The 15,596-nt window shown below is 43.1% G+C and overlaps 1 protein-coding gene across 1 annotated transcript in view; it reads left to right on the top strand.

Moving 5' to 3' along the window:
• The first annotated feature begins 7,992 nt into the window (after positions 1-7,992).
• si:ch211-161h7.4 (uncharacterized) overlaps positions 7,993-15,596 on the top strand; it is a 59,504-nt gene continuing 51,900 nt past the window's right edge. Inside the window, exons 1-3 of the mRNA XM_060899910.1 lie at positions 7,993-8,364; positions 8,571-8,614; positions 8,716-8,786. Coding sequence (XP_060755893.1) covers positions 8,353-8,364; positions 8,571-8,614; positions 8,716-8,786 — 127 coding nt within the window. The 5' untranslated portion in view covers positions 7,993-8,352. The remainder of the gene's footprint in view (positions 8,365-8,570; positions 8,615-8,715; positions 8,787-15,596) is intronic.

The following is a 15,596-nucleotide window of genomic DNA, read 5'->3' as shown; positions in this document are numbered from 1 at the left end:
CTCATAAGCCTCAAGAATAAAAAGGCTAGATTGGACTTTGCTAAAAAACATCTAAAAAAGCCAGCACAGTTCTGGAAGAACATTCTTTGGACAGATGAAACCAAGATCAACCTCTACCAGAATGATGGAAAGAAAAAAGTATGGTGAAGGCGTGGTACAGCTCATGATCCAAAGCATACCACATCATCTGTAAAAAATGGCGGAGGCAGTGTGATGGCTTGGGCATGCATGGCTGCCAGTGGCACTGGGTCACTAGTGTTTATTGATGATGTGGCACAGGACAGAAGCAGCCGGATGAATTCTGAGGTATTCAGAGACGTACTGTGTGCTCAAATCCAGCCAAACTGATTGGTCGGTGTTTCATAATACAGATGGACAATGACCCAAAACATAAAGCCAAAGCAACCCAGGAGTTTATTAAAGCAAAGAAGTGGAATATTCTTGAATGGCCAAGTCAGTCACCTGATCTCAACCCAGTTGAGCATGCATTTCACTTGTTAAAGACTAAACTTCAGACAGAAAGGCCCACAAACAAACAGCAACTGAAAACCGCTGCAGTAAAGGCCTGGCAGAGCATTAAAAAGGAGGAGACACAGCGTCTGGTGATGTCCATGAGTTCAAGACTTCAGGCAGCCATTGCCAACAAAGGGTTTTCAACCAAGTATTAGAAATGAACATTTTATTTACAATTATTTAATTTGTCCAATTACTTTTGAGCCCCTGAAATGAAGGGATTGTGTTTTAAAAAATGCTTTAGTTCCTCACATTTTTATGCAATCATTTTGTTCAACCCACTGAATTAAAGCTGAAAGTCTGAACTTCAACTGCATCTGAATTGTTTTGTTCACAATTCATTGTGGTAATGTACAGAACCAAAATTAGAAAAATGTTGCCTCTGTCCAAATATTTATGGACCTAACTGTATTTTTTGAAAGTGGGTAGGGACAAACAATTTCTTAGGGATTGGCTTAAACTGTTCCATATGAAGGGGCCTCTAAACATTACTGTGAATTGCCTTAGATTAGATTTTGTCATTACTGTCCTTAAATTGTTTTTCTGTCTGGTACTGTGACTATGGATATCTAAATTGAATTTGAATAAATCCTTGTAATGCTCTGGTAAATAAGAACTTTTATGGATTACTTTATGAATGAAAACGGCTGTTTGAAGTTTGTTTACGTCATATACTGTCAAGACTTTCAGATCATAAAATAGAGTCGCTGAGTTTGCTAAGAAAGAGACATTTGATGCAATTCTCACAAAGCACTTTTGTAACTGGTACAGCGGTTTGATGGAAGTAGTATAAGTATTTGCCCAGATAATATTGCAATATGTTAAATAGGGGTATATCAAGCTGTAATACAAAGTCATAAATATTTTATGTGAAAGGCAACTTGCAACTTTTCTTATGATTCCAATATTCTTGTAAATCTGTTTGCAAATATGATCAATATGAAACTTCCATGTGAGTTTTTCATCTATTATGACTCCAAGAAAATGTGTATTAATTACCTGTTTAATGGGTTTGTCATCTATGAATATCTTAGCCGTTTCTATACTGTATTTCTTATTTCTTCCTGTAAAGATTATGAAATTTGTTTTATCTATATTGATGGACAACTTATTTGCCTTGAACCAGTGATTTAGCTTGCCTAGTTCATCATTTATCATTATTATAAGTGTATCAAAATTTTTATGAGACATGAATAGATTAGTATCGTCTGCAAATAGTAATGTAAAGAGTTTGTCTGATACCAAGGCGAGGTCATTCACATAAATCAAGAACAAAAGAGGACCAAGTATGGATCCTTGAGGGACTCTACATGTTACAGTTTTATGGGATGAGACAAAACTATTACTAAAAACATATTGCTTTCTATCTGACAGATAATCTTTTAACCATTAGAAGGCAAAACCTTTAAAACCATAGGAGTTTAGTTTATCGAGTAGTATATTGTGATCTACAGTGTCAAAAGCTTTAGATAAGTCGAGAAGAATTCAGACAGTAAATTCGTTATTTCCAGGGCTGAAGTAATTTGCTGCTTTCGTAACTTGTGAGGTGCTGAATGCCTTGCCATACCCATCATGGGTCCTCATCACTAAAATGTCATAATATTTAATGTCTACATGTAGTCTGCCTTATCCTCCCTGATGGCCTTTTTCACACTGGACCTGGCAGTACCATATAGATCGCTGTTGCCTAATCTAAAGGCTTGGTTGCATTCCTGCAGCCAACGTATGACATCCTTGGTCATAAATGGTTTATTGTTTTGAAAACACCTGATGTGTTTTTCTACTCACACAATCAACACAGGTCCTTATATAGAACAGAACAATGGATGTGTACTCGTCTATGTTGTGCAAATAAATCCTAGTGCGTGTGCTCAAAACAGTCCTGGAGTTGAGTAGAATGATTTATGGTTTTCATATGAGGTCTGTATGGAGGGGAGAAGAAAGAGGGATAGATGGTCAGTGGGGGAGAGTGGAGACTTTGTATCCTGTAGACATCTTCTTTTTCGGCTGCTCCCGTTAGGGTTCGCCACAGAGGGAATCATCATGATACATATATTTGATTTGGCATAGGTTTTTACACCAGATGCCCTTCCTGACACAAGTCTCCCCTATCTATCCAGGCTTGGGACTGGTACTAAGTATGCACCAGCTTGCACAACCCCAATGGCTGGTTATTTTTACCTAATCTGCATGTTTTTGAACTGTAGGAGGAAACCAGAGCACCCGCAGGAAAACCACACAGACAAGGGGAGAACATGCAAACTCCACACAGAAAGGCCCCCATTGGCTGTGAGGTTCAAACCCTGAACCTTCTTGCTGTGAGGTGACAGTGCTAACCACTGCACCACCAGGACACCACTCTAGACATGATTTAATGTATTTAAACCTCTTGGAGGATATGTCACATGTTGGTGTAATTTAGGGAGGACAGTTTTAAGATTTGCTTGGTTAAAATCTCCAGCTACTATAAATATCCCATTAGGGTATGCCATCTGTGATTTACTCATGGCATTTAGCAGGGCATCCAGTGCTGGCTTGATGTGGGATGTACCGTATACAGCCATAACAATATAACAGCTAAACTCCGAAGGCAGATAGAAGGGCTGACATCTAACTGTAATATATTCCAAATCTGGTGGACAATGTGTGTCAATGATGATTGCATTTGTACACCATCGATTATTAAGAGTATATGCATATTCCTCCTTTTTTGCTCTTATCTTTGAGCAGCCAAAATTCTCTCAAAATCTTTTGTTTTTAACAAAGCAACCTTGGTGGCCATGTTTGTTTACAAATTGTCACTGTCGCTCGCTAACGTGGAAGTTTTACATCTCCAATGTGTGACATCATGTTGTCTTGACAACGTGCAATATTGTAACAATATTGCATGCTCATTCTCCATTGGGTAGAGTGGCATAATACACAGAGGATAAGCGATATGATAACAATATTGTATGCTATCAATAAACCCACTAGAAGGGAATAGAATACATGTTTTTATTCCATGGAAAAAGTGGCCCGTATGTATAATAATATAGACTAGTATATCTAACATAAGCAGTATATAGTATTCATAATTATATTTTTAATCATATATTATCACCTGTAATTATGAATCACTGTGTTTTCATAAGCTTAGAATGAGCCCTTCATGTGTACATGGGAAGTGTAAATGCCAGATCATGCCATGGACCTCCCAGCCTTGAATACTCGCACCCTGGACAGAACTTTCCTCCACACTGCTGTCCAGGTATGGAATAGCTTTCCAGAACATGTAGTTGGACCCGTAGACACTGGCCCCCAGGCCTTTAAATCCAGGGTCCACAGGCGTTTTCTGACCACTCCTCCCACTACCTGATGAGCTACAGTGAACCAGATGATTGGCCAAGTGGAATTGTATTCTATCTTGCTATTGTTCACAATTGTACACAATAAAAAAAAAAAAGTCATAGCCTAAAGGTTAGAGAAGCAGCTTTGGGACCAAAAGGTTTCTGGAACAGCAGGAATGGCTGAAGTGCCCTTGAGCAAGGCACCTAACCCCTGACTACTCCCTAAGCTGCCCAATGCTGTGGGTATGTCAGGGTCTTGTTCAAAGTGTCTATTGTCATATACACAGTAAGGACATGTCCACTTGCACAATGAAATTCTTAGTTTGCTGTCCACCATGAATGCCAGTTATAAATAAATAAACAAATTGTTGTACATTGGTCTGGATAAGAGCATCTGCTAAATGCCTGTAATATAATGTAATAAGCTGGTGATGGAGGAATATTCAGTTGGTTGTCTTTGAAGATTCTCAGTCATCCAGGTCATAGTAAAATGTGGGTGGTAAAAGAGAGCAACTGGACTTGCTTGAAGATTCTTGAAAACATTTCACCTCTCATCCGAAAGGCTTTCGGATGAGAGGTGAAACCAGGGCCGTAGCTAGCATTTTAAAATCACTGAGGTCCGTGATGCGCAAAGCGCACGCTGAAAAATTTTCGACATACTTAAATGAGAGGGGTGAATTACACACCACACAAGAGATCTCATCTCATCATCTCTAGCCGCTTTATCCTGTTCTACAGGGTCGCAGGCAAGCTGGAGCCTATCCCAGCTGACTATGGGCGAAAGGCAGGGTACACCCTGGACAAGTCACCAGGTCATCACAGGGCTGATACATAGACAACCATTCACACTCACTTTAGAGTCACCAGTTAACCTAACCTGCATGTCTTTGGACTGTGTGGGAAACCGGAGCACCCAGAGGAAACCCACATGGACACGGGGAGAACATGCGAACTCCGCACAGAAAGGCTGTTGCCGGCCACGGGGCTCGAACCCGGACCTTCTTGCTGTGAGGCGACAGCGCTAACCACTACACCACCATGCCGCCCCCGTTTTAATGTTCTTCTTTTTTTTATCCAGTTGAATATTTAGCCTACAAATGTATTTTCAGCTCTTAAAAATGACCGAGGTCCGGACCTCAGTGGCCTCATAGCTGGCTACGGCCATGGGTGAAATGTCTTCAAAAATCTTCAAGCAAGTCCAGTTGCTCTTAGCCTGGGCCCGCCCATCCTAAGCGTGACGCAACACGAGGGCCTGTTGCGAGCTTAGTCTGGCCAGGCAAGCTATCTACAGCTCTTCCAAGCTCCCGAAAAATCGGGAGCCAATCAACTTTGAGCATCTCCAACGGCCCTGGGTAGAGGCGTGTTCAAGGCAGTGACGTAGTAGAACTGCGACTGGAAGCCATAGATTGTTTACAGAATCTATGCCGGAAGCGCTTCATTCACATCATGAACATGGAGCAGTGGCAAGCCTTTGACACAGCGGTAGATGCTGTATTGAAAGCATTCAACGGGAAGTTCTCATTGAAAATGGAGCAAAGAGCAGCCCTGGAGGTATTTATCTTCTTCCTATTACTTAAGCAGTTTCCATCGCGTCACATACGTCAGAGGAAAGAGTGATGTGATTGGTTTAAGCTTCGTCACAGCCTTTTCTGGCTTCGGCCAGTAGCAAACTGAGGCATTTCAGAGAGGCGGGTCAACCACGTGCTTTGGGAAACGGTTGGGCTTAATATCTTTGCCAGACCAAATGCTCACAGAGCTTTGAAGTCGCGTTAGCCAGACTAAGTTGCTCTCTTTTCCCACCCACAATTCAGTTGGTTGCAATCTGCTACCTTCTTCTTCTTCTTTCGATTATTGGCGTTTCACAATATTTAATTGTATATCGCCACCTACTGTACAGGAGTGTGTGAGTTGGTCAGGTCAAGTCATCGGCATGAGGAAGAGAGAAAAAAAAGGGGAATAGGAAAGTATACAAACTAAATTCTTCCCATTAGTCCAGTGTCTGTAAGATACATCATAAGGGCTTTAATCCTCTTTCCCTGCATTCCCTCCTCCTTCAGAATGTTATGTCTCCTTCTTGTTCTAACCATTTTTCCCTATGATCGTTATACTTCTTAAGACCAATTTATGCTGACAACGCAGTCCTCGCAGACGGTGTTGCAGATAGCGTCTGCGTAGCCCCCCCACCTTCACAGACGCTCTGCGTGCACCTCCCAAAAATTGTGACCACCGCAGAAGCCTCGCAGACAGCGTCGCAGACAAGAGGGCTCTGATTGGTCCACTCTACATCCGCTGTACACGCACTTCCGCTTCCCTACTTTCCTGGTTTGGTTTGTTTTCACGACCGCCATTTTTAAAAACACGAGCGAAGATGGAGCAGCACGAAGAGCAGTTGATCGAGGAAGTGAGGAAGTACGTACATCTATACGACTCCAGTTCTAGTCATTATAAGTAACCGGAGGATAAACACTCCACTAACCACACCCACCAACTACTCCTAGCGATTTCGCGACTTCGCGCCCCCTTGCATTGTAGCGGTGAATAACATCGCACACGCCTATTACTCCCCGCTCAACGATAAATTACAACTGTCTGCCAAAAGCTGTCTGCGAAAGCCTTGTCGCAAGAGCATGCAGAGGCCTTTACAGCTGAAGAGAATGTGTTCTACTGCCGCTTTTCCACTACCAACGCGGCTGAGTTGGGCTGAGCCGTGCCGTGCTGAGTCGGGCTGAGTCGAGCTGAGCGGGGCTGTTGGAGTTGCATTTCGACTACAACCGCGCTGAACCGTGCTGGCTGGAAGTGGGTGGACACATTGGGTGGAGTTAGCGAAAGTGGGTGGACGTCAGGTGATGTCGTTAGGCAGCACAAACAGTGACATCAGTGATCTTTTAAGCGGTAGTCTCACGACCCGAATAGTAAACAATAAACATGGAGGACATGGAGTCGTTAGTGTTGCTGGTCTTGGTGCTGTGGCTTGTTGTCACCGACAACGCCAAAAGATACTGGCAAGAGCGTATAGATGAGGCGAGGCGCATAAGGCTTCAGAAATTCTTGTAATTCGTAATTATTCTTCTTCCGGGTTTACGGTGTTTACAGATCCCAGCGTGCTCGCGGGGCGTGTGTGGGCATGTGAGGACACGCCTCCTCACCAATCAGTGCACAGGGGAGTGTCTGCTCACGCCCCCAGCCTCACTCGGCTCGCTTTGGCTCGCTTCAGCCCCACTCCAAAACGGTGCGAGTTTTAGGGGCTAAGCAGGGCTGAAGCGAGCTGAGTCGTGCTGTTCTTTGGTAGTCGAAACGCGAGCCGTGTCGGGCTGAAGCGAGCTGATGTGAGCTGAAAAAGGGTAGTGGAAAAGGGCCATAAGTCTTCCTTGACCTGACACTCAGCACAAAGCCCATCAGTTTTATCTGCTACCTCATCACTAGAGGTCACTAAAGCCTCCATAGTTCACCTTTAACCGTGAGGTTTCTATTCATGTCCAGTAGGTGATACATAGCCATGTCACATTCAGTAAATCAGGTTATGCTGGGAGACAGGAAGAGGTATGGTTTTCCAGATTAAGGATAGGCCACACAGGGCTGAACAGCAGCCTATTTAAGATTCAGAAACATCTTACTGGTTTGTGTGAGGACTGTGGAGGGACAGAAGATGTAGAGCATGTTTTACTTAAATGTACGCATTATTCAAGGCAAAGAGAAGGACTGAAAAAGGCTGTGGAAAAATCTAAACTGACACTGTCTTTAGAAAATCTACTAGTTGAACCTAGATCCAAACACATCACCGATGCAGTATTAGCATTTCTCAGGGACAGTCAACTATCTAAGCGCATCTAGGGGATTTCAGCTTTCACGTTTTGCAGTTGGTCATTTGTTTCTTTGATTTACTTTTGTTTAATTATGCAATTATTTATCTGGTATTCAGTTGGAATTTTTTTTTCTTTCTTTCTTTCTCCCTCTCTCTCTGGCTACCGCACCCTCTCCTCATTTACATCTCTCTTTCATAGCACATTATGAGGAGTGCAAGTAATTAATTCAAGTGTACACACCCCAGTCCTGTAGATGGCGGTAATGCACTGCGTTTGCCAACCGCCACATAAACCTGACTGAAGAAGAAGAAGAAGATGTCCAGTAGGTGGCGATGGTTGTTACTCATGTTCTCCAAGCCGAAAATGCGCCGAAGAAGAAGAGCGAAGTGGGCGCGGGAATTTGTGTTGACGATTATTTAGCGAGTTAGCTTCTTTATCGTTCGTTTGCAGTTTCTTAGTTCTGGAAAATATCGTAATGTTGTAAAAGTTTTATTTATAAATAAGAGAAATGTTAACGTTTACGTTGTGGTTGAAAACTTTCCAAACTGAGCCAGCTAGTTAGTTAATGTTAGCTAGCTAGCTAGCTAAAAACAATATTGAAATCAATGAGTAGCTAAGCTAAGCTAGTACTTTGTGCTGAACAGTTTAGCCTTCAGAATAAACTCCTCCGGCGCTGACGCTTTTCTCTGACAGCAACGCACTCAAAGATGATGAACTTGGTCAGTTGCTAAGAACGTTAGCTAGTTAGCTGTGTTGTCAGCTAAGTTGACTCGGGTTAAAACATTAGCATTGGACTGGACGCTGAAGGAAAACTGACATAAATTAAACACGGACCAGTTGATGATAATGCACGCAGCTTGTATGATTGTATTAATCTCATTTTTATGAGTGACTTACACTGACGGCATTAATAATGTTCTTCTAGGGGAGAGCGAAGAAGAAACTTCGTTACTTTCAGTCAGAGGAAAGGTCAGTGATGTGATGTGATGTACACTTAATGTGGAATACAGTACACAGGGAAGCTGTCAGGTTAAAGGAGTAAAGTGTGTGTGTGTGTCCTTCCCTTCAAGAACTCCATGTCAGCTGAAGATTAAAGATGTCTTTAGTGTACGAGACCTTGACAATATTTTTGACGATTTAGGTAAGTCTTTCCTTCTTTTAATTATTATTCCTGATGATGGATCATTTACCTTCCCCCTAAGCATAGCCCTCATCCCCTCTATATTTATTTTCAAATATGAAATTATTATTATTATTATTATTATTATTATTATTATTATTATTGGGGCGGCACGGTGGTGTAGTGGTTAGCGCTGTCGCCTCACAGCAAGGAGGTCCTGGGTTCGAGCCCCGGGGCCGGCAAGGGCCTTTCTGTGTGGAGTTTGCATGTTCTCCCCGTGTCCGCGTGGGTTTCCTCCGGGTGCTCTGGTTTCCCCCACAGTCCAAAGACATGCAGGTTAGGTTAACTGGTGACTCTAAATTGAGCGTAGGTGTGAGTGTGAATGGTTGTCTGTGTCTATGTGTCGGCCCTGTGATGACCTGGCGACTTGTCCAGGGTGTACCCCGCCTTTCGCCCGTAGTCAGCTGGGATAGGCTCCAGCTTGCCTGCGACCCTGTAGAACAGGATAAAGCGGCTACAGATAATGAGATGAGATTATTATTATTATTATTATTATTATTAGTGTGCTTGCAAAAGCACACTATTGTTCTTAAGTATTATTATTATTATTATTATTACGTTTCACCAGGTGGCACGGTGGTGTAGTGGTTAGTAGGGATCGACCGATATGTGTTTTTTTTTTTTTTTTTTTAGGACCGATACCGATTATTAAGATATGGAATTGGGATGCCGATAACCGATAAATGTAAACATTATAATTCACATGAAATTAAACATAGCACACACTGACACAGACATGAAATTTTGTGCAGGGAGATGCCAGCAGCATTTGTACAATAAAGTCAAACATTAGTTAGAATAAAAAATAATAATAAAATAAATATCCACCAATAAAAAATAAATCCCTCCCTACTATATTACAGCTCACCATTTTCAGTGGAAAATAAATGAAAACACACTCTGGATTCTTTTACACTAAGAACTAAGTAAGACTTACCAACTTCAAGTAGTTTTTAAATAACACATCAAGTGTAGGGAGCTGCCTGCAGCATTTTTTAAAAAGTCAAATCAAACATAAAGTAGGCTATCACTCCCTATTATGTAACAACAGTATTACATAGCTTACTAGCACCAGATCACACCTGGCTTGTTTAAATGTTCAAATAGCGCTTTATAAAGTTACCTAACATATACAAGTGCAATGCGCTTTTTGAGCACGAGTCACGTCGTGAAGTTTACTCATCACCATAACAAATAGCCAGTAGGCTTGCGCTAGCCTACAGAACACAAACACTACGTTTTATTTCGTCTTCCCTTGACCACCTCTCTGTATGGCTGTCATTCTACTGTTCGAGTAGAACTACTGACACATTCACAACGTTTCCAGACGGGGATTTAAAAATGACTGCAGCCTACGTTATGCTGGGGACTGCTTACTATGGACGTTACATGTAGTTTCAGCGAGACTAGTTGGTTGTAGGCTAATTCAAATGCTTCCTTCCGTAAGCTAAGTTTGCCTGGCTACACAGATGCAAATGGACAATTTTAACAAGTAGTAGATGAAGAATGTAAACATATAATGATGTTGTGCTTTTGCAACTTGTGTGTTTGTGACTTATTGCGGCAAAAGCAGCGTGCCCTTACCTTGAAGTGGGATCTGCTTCTACCCGAGTGCCCATACGGCCGCCTTGAAACAGTTCACAGCGTTCAGCTACGCGTGTCGATTGGCTATATCTCTTGTGCCAAACAAATCAGATGTTGTGGTGGGCGGGACCGTGTTCTTGAACTCAGAGAGGCGAGTGCAGGAAAGGCCGTGCAGTGACAGTCGCGTTAGGAACGAAATGGCTGCAAAAAGGCATGTTATCGGCGTATCGGTGGAAATTATGGCCGATACCGATAACCCTAAAAATGCAGAATATCGGCCCGATATATCGGCCAGGCCGATTATCGGTCGACCCCTAGTGGTTAGCACTGTCGCCTCACAGCAAGAAGGTCTGGGTTCGAGCCCCGTGGCTGACGAGGGCCTTTCTGTGCGGAGTTTGCAGTGTTTCCCACAGACCAGGTAGCAATTTGTGATGCTCCACTGTGCCGATGAGGGAATCGTGCGCTGTGGTGTCGTGGCGGTCGGTGGAGTCGGTCATTGGGGTGTATGCAAAGTGTTTACAGCGGGCGGTGTTCAAACACAGTATTTTTTCTTCAGAGTCACCTGCTGGGACTATTTTAAAGCTACAAGAAGCATTTGAGATTATTCAGTTCAATCTAAATTCTTTTAAGTTCTTTAAGAGAAGACAGCTAAAACAATTTTTACCAGAACCCTGCCTGGTTTCATTCCTCGACCCAACTTTACATTACAGGGCAGGCCACTAGTTTGCTGGGCTTGATGTTGGTGGAAAACCTGTCTTTTAAATTTATGAAAATTACTCACCAAAATTGAAGTTAAAGTTTAAAGTTATTTTTAATTAGCCTAACAGGCCTACTTGCAGTCCAGGTATATGCGCAACGGCAGGCCTGTGGACACGCCTCTCTGTCTGTCTGTGCGCGCGCGCGTGAACGAGAAGAGCGAGCACTATGAATGAACGAAACGATACGCAACGGAGTTTTTTTTTTCAAAATCGCGAGTCTGATTGTGTGGCGATAGGAATCCATTGTGTGGCGCTGTGCCACACAATGGTCTATGTATGGGAAACCCTGGTTTGCATGTTCTCCACGTGGGTTTCCTCCGGGTGCTCCGGTTTCCCCCACAGTCCAAAGACATGCAGGTTAGGTTAACTGGTGACTCTAAGGTGGGGTTTACATTAGACCGTATCAGCGGATCATCAGATTAACGTTTTTAAAACGATTAGCGTGCACACAGCAATGCCAATACATGATTCGCGTGCACACAGCAACGCCAATACACGGATACGCTCGGCTCCGCAGGCATCCTGCGCTCCAAATCACTCTGCCCTGAACAGCGAGTGCCCTCTGGAGGGTGCGCACTCCAGCCCTGCGCAGCTCACAGAGCGCGCGAGTGAAGCGCGCAAGCAGTGATTCGGGACTGAGCCGCTGTGTGTGTGATCCAGTGCATATCGGGCATGCGTGTCACTTACCACTTGCAAGTGGAAGGATGGCAAGCCTAAAGACAATCATAACTACACAATGGGCAGTATTTACATCAGTATTTGCAGTATTTTCATACTTTTATACTCTTTAATGAAAGGTGATACAAGGCGGAAGTCCGCGCCGTTTTTCAGCAGTCGCGTCACATGACCAACGCCAGCGAATCAGGAAGGTGGATGTCACAGTGACGTTGTCCAATGAGACGCCAGCTAGAGCTCAGCACAGCGTATCCGCGTATTCTGAATGTTTACACAGCACCGGACCAGACACGATCTGGATTGAATACGTGGACCCTGGCGGATTCCCGTTTCCAGGCGTTTTAATGTAAACGGACAGTGCATCCGCGAAGAAAACGAGACAGATACGGTCTAATGTAAACTTGGCCTAAATTGACCGTAGGTGTGAGTGTGAATGGTTGTCTGTGTCAGCCCTGTGATGACCTGGTGACTTGTCCAGGGTGTACCCCGCCTTTCGCCCGTAGTCAGCTGGGATAGGCTCCAGCTTGCCTGCGACCCTGTAGAACAGGATAAAGCGGCTACAGATAATGAGATGAGAATGAGACGTTTCACCCGTTTTTTTTTTGGAGCCGCTACTCCTCCTACAGCTTTTGAGATACCAACACCATTCCAACTCCGAAACGTCCATCCTGAAGCAGTGTAGTGTGCTTTTTTTTTTTTCAGCTTTTGGATCGAGACACCTGTTCTCTTGTTCTTGTCATTTTTTTTCCCCCCATAGAGAATGAATAGGGCTCACGAATCGAATCGTCCTGCTCGGACACGCTTCATCGCAGACACACCAAACCTCATATGATACCTCAGGCCAACTCCCCGGACACACACATGCATTCAGTTCTGACCCGCACTCATTTTTTTCATGCCCCACTTTTTCATCCATTCACTTCATTCATTTTTGGCCCCATTGAAAATGAATGGCGTTTCGGGGAAAAAAGCTTTCACTCTCTCTCAATTTTTTTAACTGAGTGACCAAACTTCAAAAGACTTCATATGATGCCTCGGGGCAAGTCCCCACACATATCCATCCCCTCATCTGAGACCTGCACTCATCTTTTTCTTGGTTTTCTCACATCCTTTTTTCCCTCCGTAGGCTTCCATTGATTTTTGGCCCCATTCAAATGAATGGAGTTTTGCTCAGTAACACTTCATCACATATCCACTGGTGCAGTGTGCTTGTATACAGCTTTTGGATCGATGCACCCGTTCTGTCATCCTTGTCGTTTTTCTGTTGCTTTTTCCCATAGAAAATGAATAGGACTCACGAATCGAGTCGTCCTACTCAGACACGCTCCATCGGAGATGCACCAAACTTCATGTGTTACTTCAGACCAACTCCCCTAACACATTCATGCAATCGGGTCTGAACTGCACTCGTCTTTTCCTTTTTTTCCTTCTTTTTTTTTTCTTCTGTTCTGCTACAGCTCAGCAAGCACACTTTGCATTTTCTTTGCGGAAATGCAGTCTAGTTGCCCATACAACCCTTTCACTTTCACACTCTGCATTGTTTACACGAAATACATGTTCCAACTACTCAGCACTATAACTCTGGCCAACTGCATTAGTATAGGTAATCGTATGGGGCCGAGTAAAATTAAGGATTAATTTCACGAGTGATTTCGAAGTTCAAAATGTTGAAATCACGAGTGAAATCGATGGGTCATTCCATGTCAAATCTCCGAATGCTCCCACTCGACCATCTCAGATTTGGCTGAAAAAATTCCAGTAGGTTCTCACACTTCACAATAGGAAAAGTCCCAGATTTTAGCTCCCAACTCCTTAGTTTTGTCATGAAAAATATATTTTTGCAACTAACCCCGGACCCGTTTTGAGCAGAGTTTTTTGGAGAGCCACTTTGAGATTGCTGTATCGAGAAAAGTATTTAAGCTAGGTCCTTCACATTTTCAAGGGTCAAAATCTGGCACCAGTACTTGTAGAATATGGACTTTTACACGTGTGCTTTTGGGTTATCATAGAATTCTGGGGGGTTTGAATTTGCTCGGAAATTCTACACTACGCTCTGTGGCAGCATATTTGAAGGACTGTAGAAAGTGCAATTTCAAAGACAGAGGCTTGATATTGCACATACACCTTCCCATATATATACTGTGTACTTTGTATTCTAAAACTGCCCCTCTGTGATGAGCGGTTTGGAAGATATTAAAGTTTAAAAATGGAAAAAATTAATTTGGTGACATTTTCGGCATGTTATAGCAAAAACATGACAGCATCCACCAACATAAAATTGACCGTTTTAGAAAGATTAGGTCTCTGTTTTTAACATATCCAAAATTTGTGATGGTGTTCTGCCTTATTTTTGCAAAATGATTTTTTGAAAATGTGGTGTTCGCATACACGCACAGCATTCATGGCCTGTGAAAGCATTTTCAAATGCTAACAAAATGCCCTGAATTTATAACACACAGCTTAAACTCAACAAAATGCTTCATTTGGTTCATGGTAAACTATACCTGAAGGACAACCTATATGCAACCTTTAGATATTGAAATATTGGCACTCCAATATGGGTGAAAACTGGAACTTGTTTTCATTGCATTTCTGTTGTACCATAATTTAGAAGAAAAAGCAACCTGTATGCTTCAGTTAGTATTTATCCATGATAAAAAGCCTTTGACAGTCCAGTAGAATTGATTTATTTATGACACTTATTGAATTTATTATAAAGCTGGTGTGTGAACCTGGAATTTTTTTCAGCCAAATCTGAGATGGTCGAGTGGGAGCGTTCGGAGATTTGACATGGAATGACCATGATCCTTAATTTTACGAGGAACCATACGATTACTTGTTTATAACATCTCATCTCTCACCTCATTATCTGTAGCCGCTTTATCCTGTTCTACAGGGTCGCAGGCAAGCTGGAGCCTATCCCAGCTGACTACGGGCGAAAGGCGGGGTACACCCTGGACAAGTCGCCAGGTCATCACAGGGCTTGACACATAGACACAGACAACCATTCACACTCACATTCACACCTACGCTCAATTTAGAGTCACCAGTTAACCTAACCTGCATGTCTTTGGACTGTGGGGGAAACCGGAGCACCCGGAGGAAACCCACGCGGACACGGGGAGAACATGCAAACTCCGCACAGAAAGGCCCTCGCCAGCCACGGGGCTCGAACCCAGACCTTCTTGCTGTGAGGCGACAGCGCTAACCACTACACCACCATGCCGCCCTGTTTATAACATATCGGGCCAAATTCATACTTGGGAAGCCATTCATGTTCACATTTGTCATTCACGTTTTCTGAACCAATCACGTTTGAATCGGTTTCTAAAGCATCTTTCATCATGACACGGCGACACGACACAAGGATTTTGAGGTTTATCATTTCTTCGTCAAATATAGCGAAATGCGGCATTGCTGAGTCAGCAGAGTCGGCCATTTTGTTGGCAATTTGCTAATTTTTGTAACTGTAACCAAGCAACGAATTAGCCAATAGCATTTCAGAAATACGGCCCCGTGTTAAGGAAAAAAGCCCTCCTTGATTGACCAATCAGAATTGAGTAATTTGGCCCTATGTATTATAATCAGTGTAAATGTATCCTGTTAACAAATTGTAAATGTGCAGTTATTTCGAGCAGTATTAATCTTGGGGGGGAGAATCTGTGAGACCATGGGAACCCGTAATGATATTTGAACATTGAAATTGATTATATAGCCCAGTATTGGTTTTTGTACTGTTATCAGCAGCCTGGGC

The sequence above is a fragment of the Neoarius graeffei genome, chromosome 19 (assembly GCF_027579695.1).
Source record: "Neoarius graeffei isolate fNeoGra1 chromosome 19, fNeoGra1.pri, whole genome shotgun sequence".
In the NCBI taxonomy this organism is placed as follows: Eukaryota; Metazoa; Chordata; class Actinopteri; order Siluriformes; family Ariidae; genus Neoarius; species Neoarius graeffei.
This window is presented reverse-complemented; position numbering and strand designations above follow the sequence as displayed.